At 44.0% G+C, this 26,088-nt stretch overlaps 7 protein-coding genes and 1 pseudogene across 10 annotated transcripts in view; 4 read left to right on the top strand and 4 right to left on the bottom strand.

Annotated features, from left to right (window-relative positions):
* Positions 1-66: 66 nt before the first annotated feature.
* Positions 67-922, bottom strand: LOC120458716 (troponin C). The gene is made up of 3 exons (XM_039646465.2): positions 765-922; positions 254-671; positions 67-192 (listed from the first exon to the last, which is right to left on the bottom strand). Exons 1-3 carry the CDS (start codon positions 765-767, stop codon positions 164-166), a joined length of 450 nt encoding a protein of 149 aa, XP_039502399.1. The 5' UTR covers positions 768-922; the 3' UTR covers positions 67-163.
* Positions 923-2,548: 1,626 nt separating this feature from the next.
* LOC120458715 (phospholipase A1 member A) lies at positions 2,549-3,862 on the top strand. Its single transcript, XM_039646463.2, has 5 exons — positions 2,549-2,639; positions 2,689-2,797; positions 2,849-3,426; positions 3,485-3,653; positions 3,706-3,862. Exons 1-5 carry the CDS (start codon positions 2,603-2,605, stop codon positions 3,842-3,844), a joined length of 1,032 nt encoding a protein of 343 aa, XP_039502397.1. The 5' UTR covers positions 2,549-2,602; the 3' UTR covers positions 3,845-3,862.
* Positions 3,863-4,582: 720 nt separating this feature from the next.
* On the top strand, positions 4,583-7,014 carry LOC120458711 (TBC1 domain family member 19). Of its 2 annotated transcripts, none has more exons than XM_039646458.2 (7): positions 4,583-5,072; positions 5,363-5,549; positions 5,603-5,696; positions 5,750-6,002; positions 6,058-6,527; positions 6,591-6,672; positions 6,727-7,014. In XM_039646458.2, the coding sequence occupies exons 1-7, from the start codon at positions 4,803-4,805 to the stop codon at positions 6,898-6,900; spliced, it is 1,530 nt and encodes a 509-aa protein (XP_039502392.1). In that variant the 5' UTR covers positions 4,583-4,802; the 3' UTR covers positions 6,901-7,014. The 2 variants fall into 2 exon arrangements, with proteins under 2 accessions (XP_039502392.1, XP_039502394.1); XM_039646460.2 differs by lacking the exon at positions 4,583-5,072 and adding an exon at positions 5,171-5,305.
* On the bottom strand, positions 6,926-8,887 carry LOC120458714 (probable cytochrome P450 28d1). Its single transcript, XM_039646462.2, has 6 exons — positions 8,660-8,887; positions 8,470-8,608; positions 8,298-8,405; positions 7,558-8,188; positions 7,234-7,497; positions 6,926-7,178 (listed from the first exon to the last, which is right to left on the bottom strand). Exons 1-6 carry the CDS (start codon positions 8,851-8,853, stop codon positions 7,012-7,014), a joined length of 1,503 nt encoding a protein of 500 aa, XP_039502396.1. The 5' UTR covers positions 8,854-8,887; the 3' UTR covers positions 6,926-7,011.
* Positions 8,888-9,290: 403 nt separating this feature from the next.
* Positions 9,291-15,008, bottom strand: LOC120458071 (annotated as a pseudogene).
* Positions 12,276-12,868, top strand: LOC120458069 (acylphosphatase-1). Its single transcript, XM_039645581.1, has one exon. The coding sequence runs from the start codon at positions 12,412-12,414 to the stop codon at positions 12,772-12,774; it is 363 nt and encodes a 120-aa protein (XP_039501515.1). The 5' UTR covers positions 12,276-12,411; the 3' UTR covers positions 12,775-12,868.
* Positions 15,009-15,110: 102 nt separating the features above from the next.
* Positions 15,111-26,088, top strand: part of LOC120458053 (angiotensin-converting enzyme) — a 42,485-nt gene continuing 31,507 nt past the window's right edge. The window contains exons 1-7 of the mRNA XM_039645563.2: positions 15,111-15,618; positions 15,783-16,289; positions 17,062-17,220; positions 17,277-17,517; positions 17,582-18,306; positions 18,645-18,748; positions 18,807-18,905. Of these exons, the coding sequence (XP_039501497.1) occupies positions 15,382-15,618; positions 15,783-16,289; positions 17,062-17,220; positions 17,277-17,517; positions 17,582-18,306; positions 18,645-18,748; positions 18,807-18,905 (2,072 nt within the window). The 5' untranslated portion in view covers positions 15,111-15,381. The remainder of the gene's footprint in view (positions 15,619-15,782; positions 16,290-17,061; positions 17,221-17,276; positions 17,518-17,581; positions 18,307-18,644; positions 18,749-18,806; positions 18,906-26,088) is intronic.
* On the bottom strand, positions 21,453-24,381 carry LOC120458061 (proline-rich protein 4). Of its 3 annotated transcripts, XM_039645572.1 has the most exons (4): positions 24,121-24,381; positions 23,285-23,758; positions 22,632-23,216; positions 21,453-22,524 (listed from the first exon to the last, which is right to left on the bottom strand). In XM_039645572.1, exons 1-4 carry the CDS (start codon positions 24,130-24,132, stop codon positions 22,519-22,521), a joined length of 1,077 nt encoding a protein of 358 aa, XP_039501506.1. In that variant the 5' UTR covers positions 24,133-24,381; the 3' UTR covers positions 21,453-22,518. The 3 variants fall into 3 exon arrangements, with proteins under 3 accessions (XP_039501506.1, XP_039501507.1, XP_039501505.1); XM_039645573.1 differs by having other exon boundaries at positions 21,453-23,216; positions 23,441-23,758; XM_039645571.1 differs by having other exon boundaries at positions 21,453-23,216.

Here is a 26,088-nt window from a genome sequence, read left to right on the forward strand (position 1 = left end):
TGTATCTTTCAGTTTTTTTTCTGTTTCATTATTACTGCTCGCAGACCACAAGAACTAAAGTTTGTATTAAAGCGGTTAGTTAATTTATTTAAAAATAATAAAAAATTATAATTAAACCCAAAAGCTTGATTTTCTGTTGGTTTTATCAGCACTCGTGATTCCTCTACTCGCCCGCCATCATCTCCATGAATTCTGTGATCGAAAATGGCAATAAGTGAGCATATAAGTTTTGTATGTTACTTGGATTACTTACCATCAAAGTCCACGGTACCAGATCCATCGGTATCAATCTCAGCGATGATGCCGTCCAGATCGCTGGAGGAGAGCTTGTCGTCGAGGGCGGCGAGAATTTCCTTGAGCGTTGAGGTGGTGATGTAACCATTTCCCTCGCGATCGTACAGACGGAAGGCCTCTTTCAGCTCCTTCTGGATGGCCTCGGCATCCTCCTCCTCCAGGAAATGGGCAGCGATGTTGCAGAAGCCATCGAAGTTAACCTTGCCGGTATCCTCCGGATCGTTGTCGTCGATCAGAGCCTGCAGTTCGCTATCGTCGAACATCTGACCCATGCTGTTGAGGATCGTCTTCAGACGCAGCGTCTCAATGAAGCCCGTCTTTTGTGTGTCGAACATTTGGAATGCCTTGCGCATGATGTCCATTTTCTCGTCGTCCTCCTGCGGTTAACAAAAATTAGCCCGATCACATCATAAGCGATTGCACAATATCCATCCGCCCAGAGAAATGCAAAAACAACACCCGATAGATACCATTTTGTATCTGTTGGCCAAGCGACAATTTGCGAGCGAGCGAGTATTCCAATCTCCAATGCGTTCCAACTGCGTTGGCCTGCGGGCGCGCACTAAACCGATCGCCTGGCCAAGATCATTATTTATAAACAACAAATTTCGCTTAGTGGAAGCGTCACTCATACGCAGCGTTGTACACCACGTCGGCAGAGGAGCAGCGGATCCACGGAGCAGAGCATCCCATCCATGGGTTATTGTTGGTTTGGCTTTTCGGCAAAGCACTTTATTAACAGCCATTGGAATGTGAACAAGTGGAGGTGGCGGTGGTGGTGGTGGTGGCAGTGTGCACAGAGGTGGTAGTGGAAGTGAAGGCGGATGCGCAGACTGATTCTGGCCAGACGCTGATCTAAATCAGATCAAAGTGTTACAGGTGCACTGCCTGTTGGCCATTGGGTTATTGGTTGGGTATAGGCTGGGCTGGGGGTTGGGTGAGGGACGAGGGTACTGATGCCTTAAGGTCGGCCGGCGGCAGAACGGCGACGTCATCTCCATCATCTTTGGCGCTGGCAGCCGGAAAAACGAGCGCACAACGCACGCCACAATTATGCAAAAGAGCAGCAGATACATCAGATACACCACATACAGCACATACAGCAGATACAGCAGATACAGATATAGGTACACCCTCGCATCCATATTTCTGCGAGTGCAGATGTGTGTGTGGCCTGGTCCGTCGGTCACTCAGTCAGTCACTAAAAATCGACTATAAACGTCTTCACAATCAGTCACAAAATCAGTGCGATTTTCTCACGGTAATTGTATTTTTAGTACTTTATAGCAATTTTTGTCCATATGATCATGAGTGTGGGCCAGATGCCGATGGCTGGTCCACAGCCGATTCCACAGGCTCTTCGCCATTTGCTGACTACTTGCCCATAGCCACTAGTGCTGCGGTTAACCACACACCCATCCGATCCTCAGCCGCCGCCTTCATCCTCTCCACTTTCGTCTCGAAAATGTTGATTTGGTTTTAGATTTTTGCTTTAGAACAAACAAACAGGCATTCAGGCTGGCAAATGGACATCACGCTAGATGGACAGGCCAATTGTGGGGGATGCTATGTATATAGTTCTTTGGGCATGGGTTCGGATTTGGATGCGGATTCGGATTTGGATTCGGATGCGGACTCGGATTCGGATAGTTCTGTATGAGTGGATAACCTTCCCGGCAATGGCATTTTTTGGCAAAGGCGCACAGTAGTCGCTTTGATGGTCATTTGAGTTTTATTATTTATGACAAAACGTGAAACACTTTTGGAATGTCCCAGAGAGCTGACGGAATGGTGCTGGTACAATGGGAAGGGGTTGGATTGCACTCACACATTGTCACTTCGATTGTTTTTGCATAATTCCCAATGCCCAAACTGTGTATCTGTATAAATAGCTTGAGTGTTGGCCACAATTGTGGCATAAGTTCTAATTCGAACGCTGACAGTTTGGTGGCATGAAATTTAAGGCTAGATTTACGACGTAATTACCACTGCAAATTTTTTCCGCTCAGGAGCGAACTCAATGCGAGAAGGTCGACATGTTGATTTATGTGAATTTCGAATAGAATATTGACTGATATTTGATCAAATTATTGCACTTAATCTTCAGCATACCAATTCAAAGGTGTGAGAATATATTATATATTGGCGCCCCACGTTGGGCGCTAGATATGCACATCTTTTGTAATTATAAAAGCTTTCCGGTTACTTATTCGCTTGAACGAAACGAACCTAATTAAAATAGTTTATAGAACCTGAAGCATATAAAGTTGTAAAATAAAACTAGTAGAGATTTCAAAGGAATCGGCGAATGATGACCAATATCTTGTCTTTGTTGGTTTTATTAGGTATTTTGGGCTGTCCTATCAATAAAGTCATAAAATAATCTTGTTTTAGGCTGTCCGTGTCTTATTCTCGTTGCTGCTTTCGTAGATGAGGAAACGAACTGCTTTTCCCTGCGCAACGAATCTTGTCCAAACAACAATATTTCCTTTTGGCTCTACACGTAAGATGAATTTATATTGCAATGGTTTTCATTATTTACCTGAATGCGCAGAAAAGAAAATCCGGAGGGAAAGAAGCTCCCAACAGTTGGACTTGTTAGGGATTCATTTTCTCAACTCAAACCGCTTAAAGTTCTGATCCATGGCTTTAATGGGCACCGAGATTTCAGCCCCAATATTCAGCTACGTCCGCTGTTCTTGAAACAGGATTATAATGTGTTATCCTTGAACTATCCAAAACTAGCCTTTGAACCGTGCTATACGGAAGCGGTTCACAATGCCAAATATGTAGGTCTATGTACTGCTCAGTTTCTACAAAAGCTCATCGAGGACGGATTGGTCAGGACAGAGGATTTGCATCTAATTGGCTTGGGCTTAGGCGCCCATGTGGCTGGCTTCGTTGGCCAGCTTATTCAGCAGCACACGCTGGAGCACATCACAGCCCTCGATCCGGCAAAGCCACTTTACCTGGTCAACGATACGGCTGAAAAGCTCGATCCCACTGATGCCAAGTTCGTGGACGTCGTGCACACGGATGTGATGCTACTTGGCTTACTGGAGGCAGTGGGTCACGTGGACTTCTACTTGAACATGGGTGTATCACAGCCCAACTGCGGACCCCTTAATCAGAGTATGTAGTATTACCATCTGTTTACTCATATTTCCCTTTTTCATGGTTCCACCTTTAGTGGAGACTCATTTCTGCTACCATAACCGAGCCGCAGACTATTATGCCGAGTCCATTTCATCCACTTCTGGATTCTATGGCTTCCACTGTCCCAATTTTAAGAGCTTCGCGACGGGCATCTGTGTTCCCCAGCAAAATGTACAGCTGATGGGCTTCCACGTCCATCCGGAGTAAGTGCCAGTACCCATTCTTCCAGATCTTTTTCCATCTATTTAATTGCAGAGCGAGGGGCAGGTATTTTCTGGAAACCAATAATGGTCCTCCATATGCCAAGGGGGAGAACTTTTCCACTATGAACCGCCAACTAAAAGGTCGCACTTACGTGAACGACGATATCATAGAAAAATTGCTTGAATCATAGTCACGAAGAATGCTTCCTTGCAGAATTCTATGCAAAAAAAATGAATATAACTTAAGTATAAATGCAATTAAAGGCAAGTATATTCCATTTGGCAATCTATGCTTACAATCAATGGAAGAAAAAAAACAAAAAAGCGAATAAAAAAGAAAAAAAGATAAACAGAACTATTAAAATCATGCAAAACAAACCAAAAAAAAAAATAAAAATGGAAAATCATGAAATAATGATAATCGAGCAGTGGGTCATATATATAATAATACTATTCATGTAATAAACATGAATAAAATAAAAAAAAAATAATAATACTATATTAACACAGATGATTCTATATTATATCTTTATTTTCGGGTTAAAATATTGCCCATTTCAAAAACTTATTTTGGCCTGGTCTAAATAATATTCCGGTGAAAAACTTTCGACACGCTGACATGTTCAGGTGAGTTTGGCCCACCTTTGCAATCAACAGGAGGAGCCACACCGACGACCACGTCAACAACTCGTTGGGCCAGGTGACAGATGCCAAGAAAAAGGAAAAGTTGCCGCCACTCAGTTTCAGCGTTTCAACGTGTTTTGGTGTGCATGAAAATAAAATTATATGGAAAGCAATTTCACGCGCCTCTGGCTTTTCATTTGAAACGAAACATAATGGAATTTCTTGGTTGCGAGGGGCGGCAAGCGAACGTATCAAATCGAAACTAACGCCAAACTAGCAGCCAAACAAGTGTTTGCATTCCGTCGCCAAGAAGCGACGACAGCCGAGGATGTGACTCGAATCGAATCGAGTCGAGTCGAATCGACTCCAAATCAAAGCAGGCGACGGAGTTTGATCGATAAAAGTCAAACGACGGAGTTAGGAGAGCCCAAAGTTGGGGCTAATCAGTATCAGAACGGTGTAAATAGTTAGTTGGTAGTCAGTGGCAGAGTGCCACGTAGTGAGAACGGTCGAGGAGCTATCGGCATGGAGGAGCTGCAGGATGCTAGCATCCACCACATGACCGCAAAGGTAATCGCGGCCATCAAGAACACGAAGAGCTATGAGCCCATCTACAAGGAGCTGCAGAAACTGGTCTGCAATCCCACCGTGGATACCCACGATATGCGCAACACCCTCGAGGATGCTATTAAAAGCGCCGGACTGGAGACGGAGATCCGGAACATTGTCTTCAACTTGGTCCGGACGCGACTGTCCAAAACGGATGACAAAAACCTGGCCAACAAACAAGGAGCGGTGCGTACCAAATTTCGCTTTATAATTTATAATGGAAATCATAGTGCTTGAATTGTTACTTAAACGTATTCCTTGTTATTCCAATCATTTTCTTATTTTGTAACTTCATTGCAAAAATTGTATTTTAAAGCTTAACGTTTATCATATAAATTAAAATGCTAGTTGAAACTAAAAGATCTCAAAGTGCCACAACTATAGAGTTGTCAACTAGCTCGTTAACCTTATGGACAATTGTATGTAGTCCTTGGGCAACTGAATTAAAAAGCTCTTCACTATGTGTTTTGTAATAGAAACCCACCGTTAGTGATCCACTTGGTTATCTGAAAAGAGCTGGTGTTCTTTGGGATCGAAGGGTTAGGAAGAGTTTGAATGCCATGTGCACGGAGCTGAAGGTTCCATTGCATGGTCAGCCAAGGATCAGTGCTGATCGCGAGGACTTTATGGCCAAGTGGAACGAACTGAGCAACTACAATATGGGTAAGCATCTCGTAAGCATTTAGGATGAAACTCAATCTTGATATAACTTCTAGATCTGGCCAACTATAGGCCTGTTTACGCTCCCAAGGATTTACTGGAGGTGCTGCTCTCGCTAAAAGGACCGGCCAAAACCACGGAAAATACGGAGTAAGTTTTGGTTTATATCATTAACTTGGGTAACTTGGCGATTTCCATCTCAGTCAAATACCACAATGGGAGTTCTCCCACATTGCACTTCCGGTGAAAAATCTGTTCGAGCTGCGTGCCCACTATGCGGACCTGCTCCGAAGTGATAGCTACCTGGGAGTGCCGGATCTAACGATTCAGTGCCAGAGGATTCTGGAGGGCAGGCATGCGCCCATGTGCCAGCAGTTCCTAAAGAAGGGCTGCACTCCCGCACCTTACAGGGGAGCTCTGTGGGCTTCTGTGCTGGACAGCAAGCTGCATGACTATGTAACTACTTTTTTTGTGATCAATAACTTATAAATACGAATATATACCTCCGAAGGATATTGAGTACTGGCAAAAGCTGCGCAATGCCGTCTGGACCACGGATCACATCGTGGACAAGCTGGTCTTCAAGGACATTCAATTGACGGCCTCCAACGACGACCAGTACTTTGTGTTCGAGGACGTGCTCTACCAGGTGCTGCTCTGCTTCTCCCGGGACACGGACATCGGTGGATGTGTGGAGTACGAGGCGTTTCCGGTGAAGGGCAAGACATACGAAGGTCCGCCATCGGGCGTGGTGCCCTTCCACGGCATCTGCATGTTTGCCGCACCCTTCTGTTACCTGTATGATTCGCCGGTCAATCTGTACTATACATTCCGGGCCTTCTACATCCGCTACTGCCATCGCTTGACCACCATCAACACGCATCCTCAGGGGATTGTGAGTCTGTGCCTGCTCTTCGAGAAGCTGCTGCAGACCTACGAGCCGCAATTGTGGTCCCATTTTCGCGAGCTCCAGATACAGCCGTGAGTTGGGATCGGGTTATCCATTTGAAAGTTTTTTCACCCATTTCACCGCATCTACTTCAGCCTGCGGGTCGTTTTCAAGTGGCTTATGCGAGCGTTTTCCGGACATTTGCCACCTGATCAATTGCTTGTCCTCTGGGATCTGGTAGGAATTACGCCTCCGTACTTGTTGGTAGTACTATATTCCCTTGCCTTTCAGATCCTTGGCTTTGATAGCTTGGAGATCCTTCCGCTATTCGCCATCATCATTCTCAGCTTCAGAAAGGAGAGCATCATGCAGGTGGCCTCGTTGGACAGCATCGAAGCGATTCTGGCGGACTTGTCCTCCATCAAGGTGCTGCCCCTAGTGCAACTAGCCCTAAGTCGTGACTGAGAGTGTGGTTTTTAGTTACAAAATTAAAGTATTATCGGTGTTTTGAAATATACTATGTATGCAACTGTATCTAAACTATATCTAATATAAAATCGTATTAATGTTGAATAACTATTTGCGCTCAACAAAGTCCAGCCAAACGCCGCCTTTTAAGGCAGCCATAAAGTAGGTATCATCTATTATATTATCCTTGCGCGTTTTGGGATTAACCTTGATGTCAAAGTTTCGCACGATCTCGACCAGGGCTGCCTTGATTTGGGTGAGTGAAAAGCGCATACCTGCAATCAAAGTATATTTAGTAACATAAATTGTTTAAATAATTTGTTTACAGACCGGGACAAATGCGTGGTCCATCGCCAAAACCAAAGTATACACCCTGATCTCTGTACTTCTTGGCTCCACCATCCAAGAATCGCTCTGGCTTGAAGGATTGAGGGTCCTCGTAGTATTGGGGATCGTTGTGCAAGGCGTTAATTGGAACGATGACAACATCTCCGGGGTTCAGTTTCACGCTCACTCCATTTTTGTTCGCAATCTCGTAGGGCTCCGATACCACCTTGCGGGCAGCCAAGCCAGGTGGTAAAATTCGCAAGGTTTCTGGGGATATAGATACAATTTCACTTGGGTTACTCCTTCAGGTTTTGCCAAAAAACTCACCATGGATGCAGGCTTCAGTGAAGGGCAGCTCGCTTATCTGTTCAAAGGACAGCTCGGCGGTACCGAGCTCCTCCCTCAATTTCCGCTGCTCCTCAGGATTGCGGGCCAGGAAAAGGAGAGTGTGGGTAAGCACTTGTGCGGTGGTCTCGAATCCGTCCGTTAGAAATGTCATGGTATGCGAGGTCAGCTCCAACGCATCCAGTCCCTTCTTCTCCTGCAACTGCAGCATGTAGTTGAGGAAGTCATCTCGCTGCTGTGCCGCCGGACTTTCTCGCCGCACCTGGATGCACTTCCCCATGATGTCGTAAAAGAACTCAGCCACGTCCTTGGCAAAAAGCGAAACGCTGAAGAGCTTCGTGATTGGTGGCCATAGATTGGCGACCACCGTGTAAAAGATAAAGCCGAAAGACTGTTCGAAGACGCGCTTCGTCATTCCAACCATCGGTGTGGGATTATCCGTGAAACTCTGGGCGGAAATGCCCAGGACACAATCGGATATCACTTCGGTGGTGTAGCACAAGCAGATATCCTTGGCATTTAGTCCGTGGGAGGCGGCCATTAGGCTCTGTCGCTTTATATATTCCACGAACTTTTTGCAAACGCGCTGCGAGACGGGATAGGCAGCTTTCACCTTTTGGGGAGGCAGAGCCGTTAATTGATGCGAGCACTTCAATTGATAAGGGTATCAGGTCCAACGAGATACGTTTTTAATAAACAGCTCGAGGGAAACGTAAGCTTACCCGATTTGCCGAAAGTCCGGGTGTGACCTCAGCGCGTCTTTCTTTCCAGGCCTCACCAGTCAATATGAAGGGATTGTTCGACAGAATGGGATCCTTCTTGGTGTCGGTCTATTGGGTTAATCACCTTATGAGTTGGTGCTCGTTAAATCTGTATGTATCGGATTCTACTCACAAACTTGGCCATCTCATTGTCGTGGAAGCTGCGGAAGTCGCTAACAAATATCTTGTGCGCATATTCTGGAGTGGTGACCATTAGTTGTGGAATCCTGGTTTGGAACACTCCCACAATGCTATCGGTGTTCTTGTACTGCCTGATAAAAATGCAATTAGTAACTAGATAACGTAGCTAGCATAACACATACTCATAGATCTCATCCATGTCGTAGACCACGTTGCGCTTCTGTGTGAAAATGCTGGGAAAACTGCCCACAAAAGGCCATGACTTCGCCGTAGGAATGCCCCTCTTCTTCCAGTAGCTAAAGTTCCAGGTCAGAAAGACATAGATCAAGGCCAGAATGGCCGCAATCACAAAAAGAGCCGTGGAAATCGGACACATGACACAACCGCTCGCCAACGCGGATGCAAACGAACTGGAGCTCAGTTGAGCAGCCGCAATCATTTAATTTGAACTTGCCAGTCAAGTGGATGGATTCACCCAGTAAACAAATTGATCTAATTGCCTTCACCACCACTGTTGAAGTTGTTCTCGTAAATAGAATTGGCCCATTTGGTGATAGTGCCCGATTTCATTATCAGGTTCAAGGGGCTACTGGGTATACTCGTATGTCGTGCGCCACAATGTAGTTGTACAAAATTGTTAAGATAGGACTAATTTTTCCTATCATGATGAAACGGAATTTTTCACCTACTCATTTTCATTCATTAGAATTGCAAAATGCGAACAATGTGGAATACAAAAGCTCTGTTGCATACTTTTCAAGGAATACAACATACGCTTTTTTTATATAGGAATAATGGGTATTATTACTGTGCAAAACAATATATGTTGCTGTCTAACTGTCTAAGTGGTTTATCAAATTTATTTCTGATTTCATTTTGATTCTTATCTTATCAGCACTTGTAACAACACTTCAAACGGTTTACTATCGCTCCATAAATTCTAGCCAAATACCGCCCTTGAGAGTGGCCCAATAAAAAGTGTCACTCAACCGATTATCCGATCGCGTCTTGGAGTTAACGCTGATCTCGAAATTTCTTACGATCTCCACCAGAGCTGCCTTGAGTTGAGTTAAAGCAAATCGGATGCCTATAAAGAGATAGATAAAGTTATATGGCTTCAGAATCCATTTACACGGCTTCTCACCTGGACAAATGCGAGGTCCATTGCCAAATGGAAGGTACACACCCAGATCACGATACTTTCTCACACCGCCATTGGCTTCAAGGAATCGCTCTGGCTTAAACAAATGATGACCACGTCTCCGGGATGCAATCGCAAGGAGGAGCCATTTTTGTGCTCGGTTACTAGTTTGCGAGCAGTCAACTGAGGCGAAAACAAACGCAATGTCTCTGGAAATAGACAACTGGATATAGAGAAGGATCCAGTTAAAAGCAGATCCCTTTACCATGAATGCAGGCTTCCAGGTAGGCAGTTCGGTCAACTGCTCGAAGCTCAGTTCCGCCTTGCCAATCTCATCCCGCACCTTTTGCTGCTGCTCGGGATGACGAGCCAGCATTAAGAGGGTATGCGATAGCACCAAAGCTGTGGTCTCGAATCCATCAGTGAGGAAAGTCATCGTATGAGCGGTGAGCTTGGAGTCAGCCAGACCCTTCTTCTCCTGCAACTGCAGCATGTAGTTGAGGAAGTCATCGCGCTCCTGTTCAGCTTTCTCTCTATGTATGCCTTCCATGAGTCGAAAAAATTCGATAATGAAGATAGTTAAAACCGCTTACTGCAGCAGGGGTGTCGTAAGCTCTGTGGATGCCAGGACGCAGTCGACCACTTCGTGTGTAGAAGGACAGTCTCTGGTCATCCTCGAAGTTGCCATGCGCTGTTTTTTTATAGTTACAATTTTTACAAACCTGGACATAAATACACGCTGACTACGATGGTAGATGCAAATAATCGATTATTATCTACATGATGACAGCCTGATTTCGCCTTCTTCCTTAGTTCAGAGAAGATTGTCTTGTTTCGTCACATATCGTTGTGGTTTCCCTATGTACTGCCTGCGAATGAAACACAATATGTAATCGACGGGAAGTAGAAAATAGCTATTCTCATGACGCGTACTGATAGATGTCATCGATGTCGAAGGCAACGTTACGCTTTTTGGTAAACATGCTGGGAAAACTTCCCACAAATGGCCATGATTCAGCTGTTTCGATGCCCCTCTTTCTCCAGTAGTCAAAATTCCAGTTGAGGAATACGTAGACCAGTACCAAAAACCCTCGAATCCGTCCAGAAGGAAGGTCATCGTGTTAACCAGAATGTTATCCGTGTGCAGGCCCTTCTTCTCCTGCAACTGCAGCATGTAGTTGAGGAAATCGTCGCGCTGTTGGTCTGGCTTTTCCTGTCTTAAAGTGATGCACTGCCTAATGATGTCGAGGAAAAACGCTTCGGTTTCCTTGTTGAAGAACGGTACGCTGTAAAACTGGCGCACTTTCTGCCACAGGTTGGTGACCACGCTGTAGAAGATAAACCCAAAGGAGGTATTGCCCTGGGAGGTGGCCATACTCTTCTGTCGCCTGATGTATTCCACAAACTTCTTGCACACGCTCTGTGACACTGGGTAAACGGCTTTGACCTTTGCAAAATGATGAGAGATACAATTCTGATTCGGTATATGGTGGTTAAAAAGCAATTATACTCGGGTAATCGGGTAGGAACTACAAAAGCTAGAAAGTTGAGATTAAGCATACAGACTTCAGAGACGTAGAAGCAGCGCAAGTTTGTCAATTCATGTTGCCACGCCCAATCTAACGCCCACAAACCGCCAAAAACTGTTAGTGTTGAAGACTCTCGTTCGCACTTCCACTAGCTGAGTAACGGGTATCAGATAGTCAGGGAACTCGACTATAGCGTTCTCTCTTGCTTGGTTTTGAATTACTGCAAATCAGGGTCGTCTCGTCCGTTATGAAGAATCAAAACAAAATAAGAAAATAGTTTCCGATAAGCGTGAAATCAAACCATTCCAAACGCACAGGGGGCCATGTTAATAGAGCTGTCGAAATATTGCCCAACATAAAAAAGACCATCAGGCATGTTCCGGTAATCGAATTCGTAAGATTTTTACGATTTCGATTTGAAATCGAAAAATTGGTGCAGTCTGGCAGCACGGCGTAAGCAAGTACTAACGCCAACACCATTGCTGGAAGACGAAAGCTTCTGATGTCGTCAGGCTGGCCACTCTGGACTTCAGCTTCGCCGCGCAAATCAAATTTACGGCATCAAATCAAATTTCTTAATTAAATAAAGCAGTAAGAAAATAAAGCAATTGCAAATATAAAAGGCATTTTTCACGTTGTTTGATTTTGACAGAAAACAGGTGCTTGAGCAGCAAGAAGTGATAAAAAACAAAACATTCCGATAGCAAAAATTTTGCGAAAACCAGAGCACCTAAAAGGAAATCGTACGATTTGGCCCAAATCGAATTCGAAAAAGAATTACGATTACCGGAGCATGCCTCTTTCATAAGACAATCTATAAAGATACATTCGAAAATGAAAACTAAATATCTTATCATCAGCAGATTAATTAACAAAAAAATGTAAAATAGGAGTGGCTTAAATAAACTAGATAATTCACTGAAAATACCTTTTCTAGTAATTTAGCTAGTATTTAGCGATTTATTTCAGCAACCTAAAAGTAGGCAACAGCCAAACGAAGAGAAATATAATTTTTTTACAATGTAGAAAAAATGTAGAAGTCTAATTAAACACACGAGTGCTCAATTTACATGGCGGTTAATAAAAACTTTGTGTATGTTTCGTAAATTTACGTAGCTTAGGTTGTATACCTTTCGTTTTAGTTCAAAATGTAAATTTTAACGCAAATGTAGACTTAATACATTTTTTACCCCTTTTGATTCCGTCAAAAGTCGGAACATTGTATGTCCCCCCTTTCCAGAAGTAAAAGGAGAGACTTCTTGCGATGGCGGCCCAGGGTGTCCATTCCTGCGAATTCGAGGTATTCGGCAGGGTGCATGGCGTCAACTTCCGGCGGCATACCCTGCGAAAGGCCAAGATCCTGGGTCTGCGCGGCTGGTGCATGAACTCCGGCAGGGGCACCGTGAAGGGTTACATCGAGGGTCGGCCCGCCGAGATGGATGTGATGAAGGAGTGGCTCAGGACGACGGGCAGTCCGCTCTCCAGCATCGAGAAGGTGGAGTTCAGTTCTCAGCGGGAGCGCGATCGGTATGGCTACGCCAACTTTCACATCAAGCCCGATCCGCACGAGAGGCGCCCAGTTTATGAAAGATTGGGCAGTAGTTCCAGCCACAACGATAGTCATTAGCGTTTTAGGGTTTTTGACGGAACAACAAAATTAAACGTAAAAATAGGTTGTAAAACCATATTGTCCTAGTAATAAAGGGAATTTTAGTATTTAAGGAAGGCTTAGTTTATTTGTTTCCCCCGATCGAATTGATCATAATAATCTGCATAGTCCCTTGGAATATCTGATATTATTCTGAAATCCTTGAATTACCGATGGGAAGTCAGTTTGGGATGTAGAGTCACAGTTCGGTGGGTTTCATTTGTTCTCAATCAGTCAACGTCTTCTTAATGATGATTAACTTGTTGTTTACTTAAAATAAGCGGAAATAATCTAAGCCAAATGCAAAACATAAGCGCGCTCTGTAATTAAAATGCACTTAATTATTGTGTCTCGCAGAGGCTCTTCACTCAATAGCCACTTATTAAAACCATGCAAATAACTATTGCTGCAAATAAAAATAAAACGTATTTGCAATACGTGCCCGGTGTGCGTCATAAGCTATCCACTCGTGTAAATTGATTATTTACAGGCACTTGGCGCCATTTTCCCACGGTTCTAAGCTCTCCAGAACTTGTACTATATTCGATCTGGGCAAAGCGCTGTGGTAATAAAACCCTGCCCGACCTTGAGTGGTAATTAGCTTTTGGACCAAAATATGGTTTGGTTTTGGGGGGGGTTCAGTTCCAGGTACAAGCCCGAGTTAGCCAACCACATCATAAAGTGTCTAATATTTATGAGCTCATATCCGAGACAGATAGACTTCGCAGATCCCAATCTAATTACTGCCTGAATCACATATCTCCCCGCACACATTAATCTATAATATATTATATGCATTCCCATTTGTATGTCAGCAGATTGACAATCAAGGCATCAGTCAGCGTGCCAGGCCATTCATTCGATTCATCGGGGTGAAGAGTCATGCTTCCCCCATTTAACATCTTTGTGGATAGTTCTCTTCCCATATATCATCTCGATTTTCTCCGGTGATCGTTCACCTGACATGAGTCACAACCTTTTCACATGCCGTCGGGTGTTAAACTTGCAAATTCCACGAGCGAGGGTGGAAGAATTCCGATCGCGATCCCTTGCATTTTAATGCGATGTACTTTTGATTAGAATTTAAATGCTCCAGTTGAATGACTAGTTCCCAAACTATTTATAATTGAATAATTTCACTGATACTTAAGGTATAAACGTAAATAAAAGTAACAAATCTTAGTGTTTAGTAATTTTCAGAAAATCACTTTGCTTTCATGTTGTGTAGAAGTACTATAACTATTAGTTTAATGGGCTGTTAAGCAAGTGCTCAGCATCAAAGGCGTCAGAAGTCATTTACTTCAGCCCATTAACCGGTGATTTGCTCTCGCCGCTAGTTTGAGTTACAGGTGGAACGCATTTGCTGCAGCACGTTAGCTACACCGGTTTTCAGTATTTGCCGGTATGACTCAAAATACTTGCCACATTTCTCTAGGTCAAGAGCAGCAATCAAATCGCCACAAATGCGGGTGGGTGCTAGTGTGTGAGCTTAATGCAAGTCTTTATCTAAGCTTTATCTAAGCTGTGAGCTAAACAAATAGCTTAACGGTTATGACTTTGTATGGATCTTCTTATGGTGGATCATTGATTTGTTTACGAGAAGTACATTTTTTCTACTCATTTGAATGAAATACTATCTAGATACTTCCAAATGAATTGTATTTCAAAATTATTTCTGTTTAGTGTATCTGTATTATAAGAAGGCTTACAAAATGATTTCTTTTTAGTGTAGCTGTATTTTAAGAAGGTTTGCTGGGATTGTGTTGTTGCTAAACTTAGTTTGAGTAAAAGAATTTCGGAATCTGAATCGTCTGTCTAAGTTTTTCTCAACACGTGAGCTGATATTATGACTTCTAACTCATTTCGAGTGAGTTGCAGCCCAGGCAGTCCACTCAAATGCCGTTTGCTTTCCCACAGCCAACATTTATTATGCGGTTGAGCTTTTCGCCTGATAAGTACGCGAACATACCTAGATACATGTGTACGATGTAGGGGCACCCTTGCCCTCCCTTGAAATGGCCAGCATGCATGGAAAAAACATTTACATACCATACTCACTCACACCAGCACACAAATGGGGGTTCCGACTCATTTTCGTTCCCAGGTTTGTGGAAGATGCGATTGTAGTTGTTGTCGTTGGCAGTGCTAATTGCGATTATCTCACACGAATATACAAAATATATAGAGAAGTTGGCGGCGACGTCAACTGCAACGACGGCAGCGACTGCGTTCAAATTTGAATTCATTTTCGAGTTGAAAAAAAAGTGGCAAGTAATTTCGAAAAAAATTCTTACTGTCTAGTCAGTAGAGTTTTAGACGTGACACCGGACGCTACGTAGGCGGTACCAGCAGAAGGGAAATTGTGTTTGTTAAGTGAAAGTGAAAACGGAAAGATACAAGTTCTTTGCCCTGCCCAAAGATCTTACAAATATATATCAACATATCCATAGAATTGTGCGATCGTGTGCGGCAAATGTACTGCCAGTTACTGGCAATTAAATTATTTAATTGCTTGCGAAAGAGTTAACAACTAAGCTGTCAAAGGCGACCTTGGCAGTGTGGAATATAGATCTTAAGATAAACGCAATGCACAGTGTTTCGCTTCTGGGCTGTCTTTGCCTTAGCCTGACTTTGAGCTTCGCCAGTCCCCAGCTCAACCTGCCCACCCCGCAGCCCGAGGTCTTCTACAATGGATACACCCCGAATGTGGCCACCACTCCGGCCCAGCTTCGAGCTGATCGGGATCGTGATCAGCGCTCTGGACCACCTTACTCCGATGCGGGAGGAGGTGGCAACACCGACGACGGACTGGACGACTTTAGGGTGGGTGTGGCACATCTCTCACTTGAAAGTCTGTTTAAAAGCAGGAATTTAAATGCATATAATGTGAATCAAATAAAATGTGATTTTCTATTGCAAATACATTCCACGTAGAATGTTATTTTCTCAGTGTTTAATTGCCATCCTCTTTGACATTCCGCTTGCAGTTTGGCCAGACGGATGACGAGCGGATGAGGATCGGCTATGCCTATCCCACGCCCCGCCTGAACTTCAGTGATTCACCCTTCAGTGGGGCTAGGTTTTCCAACCACAACTACGGACCCGTTTCCAGTAGCACCGATCGTAACTACGGCAACGATGCCAGCCTAAATGGACGCTACTCGGATGTGCCCTACTCCTCCCAAGGAGAGCGTAACTTCAATCCCAACGATCAGTACAACTACAATAACAATCCCAATGTGGAGTTTGTGGGCATCAACAATCGCAATCGGTTCGAGAATCCCTTCCTCTCTAACCAGGATCGCTTCAACCTAAACCAGGGATACTTGGAGCGGCAGCGGTATCAGCAGGATCGTCGCTATCAGCAGGAACTGGAGAAGCTGCGCATCCTGCTGGTGGAGTCGGACCAGAAGGGATCTCTGGAGTGCACCGCCAATGTGGCTGCCCAGTGGAACTTCGAGACGAACGTGAATGATTTTACCCAAACGGAAGCGGTGAGTGAGCGGACTTGGCCATACATTCGTACAAATGCCAAAAACTAGTAAATCGCGTAATTGTGGTTGAACGGCACGCGATCTTTGCGGTGCGGTGGTGGTGGTTGTCGGCGTGCTGGTGGTGGTGCAGTTTTCCCATGGCTCGTTGTGGTGGTTTTCTTACACACGCACACCCGTGAAAAGTCAGAAAAGTCGCATTCTGAAGGTCGAATCGCCTTGTCAGATTCCCAGGCAGACATGCCAATGTCATGCGTTTTCCCAACCAAACTGTTTGTGGACTAATCGGTGCTTGAAGGTAGATACATAGTATGACTGGGCCTCATGTGTTACAGCGGAGCTTATCTTAAAGTTAGTTTACTTTACAATCGGTTCTTAAGCTTAAAGTATTTCAAAGTAAAAAGAACGTCTTCGTTATATTAAAATAGATTTATTAAAATAAATATGTCTATCTATACGATGTTTATTAATCTAAATCACAAAAGCACGGAAAAAGCATTTCGGCCACAGGGTTTATTAGGGTTAAATAATCTTCACTTCTTTAATAGCTAATTAAATTAAATAAGATGTAAAATGAACTTCAAAGCTTAATTGTTTATAAAATGACTAACATAAGCTTATAAATTGTTATTGTGCGATTGCCTGACCAATTTACTAAACTTGCAGTGTAGTCAATAAACTATTAAAGGTGTGATATCTGATATTATATTTTTTCATAAATTTCGTAATGGGTAATGAATTTGATTTATGATATTTTCCTATAATGAAATTTTAGCTGAATGCTCAACAGCGGTATGTTGAGTTCCAGCGCATCACCGCCGAGCAATCCAAGCGGATCAACAAGGATCTCATCTTTGACCGTCGCCTCTACAGACAACTGATGCTGCAGTCCGAAGTGGGACCCAATGCCCTGCCCCTAGATGTATTGGATAGGGTGAGTCACATCTGCACCTCGATAAAACATCATTTATAAAATAAGAGATTTTGCAGTACAATCGCCTGCTCAATGAGATGCTGTTTCTGTACAACAGCGCCGGAATATGTGCCTATCAGCAGCCCTTTCAGTGCGACCTTCACTACATACCCCAGCTGAAGGACATCATGGCCAAGAGCAGGGATTGGGATGAGTTGCAGCACACTTGGGTGGAGTACCACAGGAAAGCAGGACGCGGAATGCGGGATAGTTATGAGCAGTTGATCGACGTGATGCAGGAGGTGGCCTATACAAACAGTGAGTATAGAGTCCCTAAAAAACTAGAACTCAAAAACTTAAATCAAATTCCGTTCCTTTGCAGATGTCACCAATGGCGGAGAGTACTGGTACCTGGCCTACGAGTCGGGTAACTTTCGCCAGGATATGGACATTGTTTGGGAACAGATACGGCCTCTCTACGAAGGATTGCATGCCTATGTTCGCCGGAAGCTGAGGGACTACTATGGCCCAGATCGGATAAACCGCATAGCGCCCATTCCCTCGCACATTCTGGGCAACATGTACGGCCAGTCGTGGTCCAATGTGCTGGACATTTTGATACCATATCCAGGCCGTAAGTTGATCGACGTCACCCCGAGAATGGTGGAGCAGGGCTACACACCGCAACTGATGTTCCAGCTGGCCGAGGAGTTCTTCACCTCCATCAACATGTCCGCGGTGGGTCCGGAGTTCTATCGCAACTCCATATTCGAGCAGCCACTGGACCGGCGGGTGCTGTGTGAGCCATCTGCCTGGGACTTTTGCAATCGTCACGATTTCCGGGTTAAAATCTGTGCGGATATCAACCAGCGAAGTTTGATTAGTGTGCACCATGAGATGGCGCACATTCAGTACTTTCTGCAGTACCGCCATCTGCCCAAGATCTTCAGAAATGGAGCAAATCCGGCATTTCACCAGGCGGTGGGCGATGCCATCGGGCTGTCCGTATCCACTCCAAGGCATTTGCAGACCCTGGGACTTCTGCAACGATCCCTCGACGAGTCCAGCTATGATATAAACTATCTGTTCACCATGGCCATTGACAAGGTAATGATAAAATGGTAATTGTGAAATATTTTTAAGTGTACTCTTTGGGGGATATTGCTACTGCTAAGTATAGCTCTTATTCCATTCATATTTTCCCAAAAGTTGATTGTGATGAACACATTATAGTTACTCATACAGTATTTGATAAATGAAACCATGACGTGGCTCTGGATTCTTGAAACTTTTAGATACTTGCTCAGCGTATGGAAACTGTAATCAAATTTGTGACATTCCTCAGCTTTGCTTCCAATGTGATTATCACATAATTTTAAAGACTTAAATAGTTTAAGAAAAATGTACATTAAGTATAAGTGAATTATACAATTTGTTTCTTTCAGGTGGCATTTTTACCTTTCGCATTATCTCTGGACAACTGGCGTTACGATGTCTTCAGTGGCAATGCGAATAAACGAACAATGAACTGTCACTATTGGAATCTACGGTTAGATTTGGATCTTTTAAATATAAACAAACTTGTATGAAATTATTTTATATTTCAGAGAAAAGTACTCCGGGATAAAGCCCCCAGTTCTGCGATCAGAAAAGGACTTTGACCCGGGCGCCAAGTACCACATACCAGCAAATATTCCCTACATCAAGTGAGTACCCAAGATGTTCTTTATTAAGCGATTTATTGCATAATTACTTAGAAAGCATTACTCTGATATAATTATGAGCTGCATAACCAGGACAATTAAAGCGTCAGACAGCGGCTTGTTATTAGCTTTGCTATTTTTGATTGCATTTACACACAATATCAAACATTTTCCGTCAAATTGCCGGCGATTACGCGTTGCGATCGCTTGGGATCGTCGAACCGGCCATAAAGTTGGCCCACTAACATCACATAATGTCCAACACAGGCACAAAATCAAGCTTCGGGTTTGTGAAAAAGAAAATGAAATGAAACTGAAACTGAAACTGAAAACTCACATGTCTGCAATGTTTCCCGCATTCACTTTCCACTTGGCTGCCGCCAACAAGCCGAGCGTGTTTAGTTGGCCATCATTTAAATAAGCCCGGTTGAAAAAGTGTTACGAAAATCCAAGACCAGACGATTTTAACTGTTCAGGCTAGACTGCCAAAACCCGAGACGTTGACCCACTAATCTACACATATTATCGGGTTTCGAATTTCCACTTGTCAATGCCGAATCATACAGTCTCCATTCATGAGACCGTTTCGCTTAAGGTTCTTTAGTTATGGTTATGAAGTAATTCCATGTAGGTCTCTTATAGCAATTAACTACACCTGCTTCTATAAAGCTTGGCTAATTTTACTGACTTTGTTAATTCACTTAATAATAGAATATTAATTACTCTATTATTGTGAAATCTTTAAATAAAATGTGTAGCTACTAACTACTGAGTCCAAAAGCAGCGCCTGAATGAAGTGCCAGCTCGGCTCCCCATCATAGCCATTAGCCAGATTTTTATTGCAGCCATTCTTTTGGCATTAGCCACACATTGAGTTTGTTGGGAAAACGGGGGGTGGTGGCGGTGGCAGGGGGTGTCGAAGGAGAGCATTACAACACCAGTTCGCAGCTCGGGCATTGTGCTGGCGATTATTTATTGCATAATCAATAAACTGCAAACGCTACAGTTACATAAACAAAAGCTAGAGCTACCAGAAACAACTAGCCACCAAGAGAGTTAGCCCCAATATGGTAATAAAAAAGAGCTGTGCCTCAGCACTCGGCTCAACTCGACTCAACGGGTACGGGTGCGGGTACAGGTCTTATGGCTCAAATATCGGTTAGCAGCACATGTCCTACAAACCGACTGGAGGAAAAACGTGATAAATCCGTGGCCCACTTTATTTAACCCACTCTGCAAATTGCAGCGGCTTCAATGAAGCCGAAAATGCAAATTGAAACCCAATCTTTGTGGTCGCTGCAACAGGCGGCCAAACTGCAGCAATAAAAAAGGAGTAGAAAAACACGAAAGAAGCAGAAGGAGAAACCAAAGCTAAAACCAAAAACCGAGACCGATACAGATACAGATACCAGAAAAACCAAACCCCCTTTTTTGCTGGTGCTAATAAAAAGTAATGCCCACACCGCAAAATAAACGCTAGGAAATGGACACGAGTGCTCCAGCTCGAGGAAAGCGAAATGATGGTGTGGAAAATGTAATAAACATGTTGAACTGTCTTGGCCATTTTCCTTCCAACCGCCCCCCGTCTGTATATGCATGTAAATATGCCTGTCTGGCTGTCTTTCTGTGGGCGAGACACTTTGAATATGCAATTATGAATGCAAGGCGATGTTTACCTCATTTGAAAATTAGATAAGACATTTATGGGCAATGAAGGAACGACTTGATTCCGCTCCTCGCCTTCCATGGCTGCTTTTCTGTGGGCAAAGTGAGTTGGCTGAAAAGTGAATTTGGCCAATGCAACGCTACAGTGTGTGGGCCACGTTGCGGTTAAGTTGGGATTATCGTAATTATGGGCTTTACTCCAAAAGGGAACCATTCAGTAGTTGGAAATTTCTAAAACTCCTCAAATTCTTCTATGAGCTGAAGTTGTTGAACCTAATCAATATTCATAATCATTTCTTGAATTTGGTAAATAAAAATAGCTGCAGTGCGTCGTTTACGTTGTGGTAAAATTAAAATTATCATAATTGTGAATTAAGTCTAAATGAGAATTAAACCGCTTTAATAAGTAATTAAAAATAGTTGAATTTGTTTGAAATATCTGGGTAAACTGCACTTAATGCTCTAATTGCCTTTCCTTGTTTTGCAATTTTACAAAGTATTTACAAAGCTAATAAAATTTATTTTCATGTTCATACGCCTTTCTTGTAATTTGTATGGTGCAACTGTTGATGTTCATAGAGACGTTAGGTGAAGTCATTAATAAAACTTGAAACTTTAAGTGACTGGAAAAATGGCCAAGTTTATTTTGGTACACTTTGCTATTGCACCAACTTTTTGAAATAAAATGTTTTTAATTATGTTGTAATCATGTTGCTTATATAGTTAAGTAGTTATTCGCTGCGTTATTACCATCAGCATTGGCTTTTGTATGCTGTTAATGGAGTACGTGAAAGTATCTAAATAATGACATAAAATATGCAGATCTTCCCTTGCTGTTTGTAAAGGAATAAGAGGTAATTAAAAAACAATTGATTTTTCGTTTTGATCACTTGGATTTTCATTTATTTAATAGTGTATCGTTCATCAGCTTCATTTTGTATGAGATTTTTTGTTTGTTTTTATACAGAGTCAGAAGATATTTGGTAAATTAAGTACTTTTTATAAATCCGTTTCGTCTGCTTATGCGAGCAAGCAACATTACATAGATGTATTACAAACTAGGTATAGCAATGAATATTACAAACACTAATACAATACGTTCGATTACAAACTGACTTAAATAGGCGTCTCCCTATCTCGAATATCGCACAAGCTTAAACGCTATCAGTAGTCTTATCACACGCTCACAACGCTGGGACGCTGCACACAACTGGATGGGCTGATCGTAGTCCTGTTTGCTGGACACAGATATACCCATCTCACTTGGGAACCGGAACGGGTGCACGAGTCGGGTGGACCAGAGCAGAAGAGGGAGGAGCCGCGGCTGGAGGACAAAACAGCAGCAGCAACCACATCGATGTTGCACCCAGGTGGTGTCGCTTCCGTCCATCCAAGGTTCCACACAAATCGTAGCAGTACAGGGAAGCCTCGCATCCTGGGATCCTTTGCTCCTGGATCTGTCTGGCAACTGTCTGTGTTCGATCGGGTGTCTTGGAGGGGCGGGAAGTGGGTCGGTGTTCTTGTTCTTGTTCTTGTTCTTGTTGATGTTGATGTTGATGTTGATGTTCTTGTTGTGTGGGCTGTGCGGCCCAAATGTGTCGCTTAGAAGTCTTAAACTAAAGTTCCTTTACAATCCACTCATTCACAGTGCTCACGGGTTTCGTCGTCAACGTTTCAAGGTTTTCAAGGTATCCATTTGTGTTCTATTATTGTTTATGGCTTAAGGCTAGAAGAGAGTTCGGTCTAAAAGCTATGTTCGTCGCTTACTCGTCTGGTTTTCACTGAATCTCTGTCGGTTATCACGTTCTGCATAGCAAAGTGTGTGTAGAAGAAAGGTGGTATGTTATGGTATGGAATGGAGTGATGTGTGTTATGGGTTTCGGAATCTTTCTTTTTGGATTTGGGAAATAGTGGAAATGGAAGTGGTTTAGCTTGCCATCCCAGTTCATTCTCAATGCTGCAAAGAAAAGCGAGAGAAGGGGAGAGAAAGAGAGAAGATTTCGATTCACCAGGTTAGTAACCGTGATATGAATGATAATCATGAGAGGCAAATTCATGCTCCACCTCGTGCTCATGCTCCACAATGGGGTGCGAATGGTGATGGATGGGGGCGTGGTGATGATCCTCCTCGATGTGCTTGTGGTGGAACTCCGGCTCCTTGTAGGTGACATGCTTCTCGTGGTACTCCGGCACGTGCTTCTCGATGTGAACATGGACGGGCTTCTCCACGGGGATCTTGACCGGGTACGGAACGTGTTTCTCCACCTTCACTGGCACTTCCTTGATCACCGGGTAGGGGGCGGGCACATGGACCTTGACCTCATAGGGCACTGGCTTCTCCACATGGACGGGCACGGGGCGATCATAGGGCACATGGACGGGCACTGGCACCTTCTTGATCACGGGCACTGGCACTGGTTTGTCCACATAGTGGGGCACTGGTTTGTCGATGTAGTGGGGCACTGGCTTGTCGACGGGCACCTTCACCGGGTAGTGGACAACCTTCTCCACGGGATATGGCTTGTCCACGTGCACGTGCTTCTCAACATTGTAGTGGACAATCTTTTCGACTGGGTAAGGAGCCGGCACATGAACCTTCACGGGCACATGGACCTTCTTTTCGACTGGGTAAGGAGCGGGCACATGAACCTGTGGACACAATGGACAAAGAATTAGAACCCCGATTGCTTGGAATTCCCATGTGCGTCCCAACCCACCTTAACGGGCACTGGTCGGTCGTAGTGCACATGGACGGGCACATGGACATGCTTCTCGACGGGATAGGGAGCGGGCACCTCGTAGGGAACCTTCACGATCTCCTTCACTTCATAGGGAATGTGCTTGATCACCGGATAGGGCTTGGGCACCTTGACCTTAACGGGCACATGGATGTGCTTCTCGACCGGCACATGCACGATCTTCTCGATGGGCACGGGCACTGGCACCTTCTTGATCACGGTCAGTGTCTTCTCCTCGTGCACCGGGAAGTGCGGCACGTGGTGGTGGTGGTAGTCCTCGTAATGGTGCAGTCCTCTCTTCGACTTGGTGGTGTCCACGCTGGCCGCTGCCTCGGCAGCCTTGGCCTCCGGCTCAGCCTTCTTCTCCTCGGCGGGAGCGGCGGCCTTCTCGTCCTCAGCTCGGACGTAGCTGGTGGCCAGGAGCAGGACCAAAGCCAGCGATGTCGCTGTGCGCTGTAGGTAAAAGGAGTCCTTGTTAGAAGACAGCTCGGGGTATTTAAGACTGTGGCGATTGCATTCATTTCATATGCAGCTAAGTTTGCATTTATTTAAGAAGTAAGGAAAAATGCGATGACTCATCTTTTTAAAATTCTGTCAATTTTAGACCACGAAAAGCTCATGTCGGATTACAAAGATTGTTTTGAAGAAGAATTTGTATCGTTTCAATATAATGTTTTTTTTTTCACTTGTTTACTGTTCGATGTTATGAAGACATTTCTGAATATTATCACGAATTGGTTTTAGTTGTCATGCTTATTACTGAGTCCTTTAAGCCACTTTCCACTGCACACATTCGTCCTGCCAGCAATACTCACCATCAACTTCATGCTGCTGCGTTTATCCTTCGATGGACGGGAATGGAAATCCGTATTCCCAGGTCGTGTGGCACGCGATTCGAGAACTGGGCGAGAACTGATCCCGTTTTTTATCGAGGGGGATGGCTTTTGATCACTATTCCACACGTTCCGTACCACTCTAGGCTGTGCTGTAGACTGTTCGACGGTTAACGGTTTAATGATGCCAACTGCAGCGCCTGCGCGCACTTTTATAGTTGCCAATCGAAAGCCAGGCCAAGTCACTCCGCCGCCGAATGGAATGAATGGATGCACGAAGCGAGTTAAGCCGAAGAGCATACGGCATACGGCATACGGCCAAAACCATCGGCAGCACCAATAATAATCGCAATGGCCCAAAACACACGCGGCGCAGCGAATGGTGAGCGGTACGATGTTTTTGTTATACATAGTTGTTGTGGTTGCTGTTGTTGTTGTTGTGGTGTTGCCTGTCTACTTTGCCTTCGGTGGTCCGCTGGATTTCGGAGGCGCGAAGTCAACCCAGCCAAGCGCCAAATGCAGCGCCACCGTCTCCGCAAAAACCAAAAACAAATACCAGAATGGGAATCGAGCTTAAATATACCAAAATTTTGCATACTCTTTAATTAAAATTGGTTTAGCAAGCTTACTGCGCTTATTCAAAAACAAACATTGGAGATTGTATGGAGAATGTAGCTTTAAAAGGGAAATTTTGGGTTTCGAACCCAGACTTGCATTTCGTTTTAGCAATAACGTACTGCATTCTTTTATTGCATCAATAATACAAACTAACTATACGAGATGCGCCTAATAAAATAAGTTTTTCCGTTGCTAGTAAAAGCATATAGTTTGGCTGCACCTTAACATCATATGGAAGTGGTAAAATAATTACCAGCTATATTCAATTATACTTGGTCCTTAGGCGTTAGTGTATGACATTTTGAGTAGATTATTCAACCATTAAAAAGTGCCAAAGCGATCTTAAAAGTCGTAAAGCTCATTGCAGAGGCATAAAAGCAGAAAGCAGATTGCAATATCCAGAGGAGACTCAACAAGTGGGGGCTGCCGAGCGGCTCTTCAGGGGGATTGGTGGAGGAGCATACGAGGGTCTATGGATGCGTGCCATTTTGCTGTTTAATTCGACTACCGTCAGCTGCCGCTTATTTTTGCTTGCTTCTTGTGGCTGCCGCAAGTCAATGCACGTAAAAGGCTTGAGAAACCAAAGCCACAACGGCAACTTAAGCAGCAGGCCCCACAATTTCTGGCTGGTAATTGAATAATACTCATATGGATGGGCCGCCTTCAAGCCACTTCAAGTGATGAGCTGTTCGCTTTGCTGGCGGTTTTCATTTCAATGTTGTTTTTATGTTAATCACAGGTGATTATGTACTTGCTGCTGTTGGAGTTTTATTTGCCAGCACCTCGTAATTGGCGATTGTTCTGTGCACCAATGTAATTGTGCAGCTAGCAACGATCTTCAATGTCCAGTAGGATTAAGGAAAAGATAGACCTGTTGCAAAGAATACTCAAAATATTGCCAGCTACCATTTGTAAGAGTTTTTTTCCTACTAAACATTTGTTGTTAATAATAGGTTTAGATTTGGAGGTATTACATATTCATATCACTAGTTAAGGCAGTCTAGGCAATTAGTCGTAGACTAAAAGTGGTCCAAATTCACATATAAATCATTGGTCATGCTTTGAAAAGACCAATATACTTCAGCTTTTCCTTTCACCGCTTTGAACGCTTTTCCTAATTGAATGCTTTACCAATCCTGGTTGGTTTTTTTCTCCTCTAACAAGTCTTTACCCCCTTTTTTTTTGTTCGTGTCACCTGATTTTCCCCTGCCTCAACTGACCACAGACAATCCACTGTCTGGCTGTCATCTGCATCCTTTTACTTTTTCCCCACTCGCATTATGCCATTATCCCATTCACCGGACCCAGCCCCAATGATTCCAGACCAGTTTC

The sequence above is a fragment of the Drosophila santomea genome, chromosome 2L (assembly GCF_016746245.2).
Source record: "Drosophila santomea strain STO CAGO 1482 chromosome 2L, Prin_Dsan_1.1, whole genome shotgun sequence".
In the NCBI taxonomy this organism is placed as follows: Eukaryota; Metazoa; Arthropoda; class Insecta; order Diptera; family Drosophilidae; genus Drosophila; species Drosophila santomea.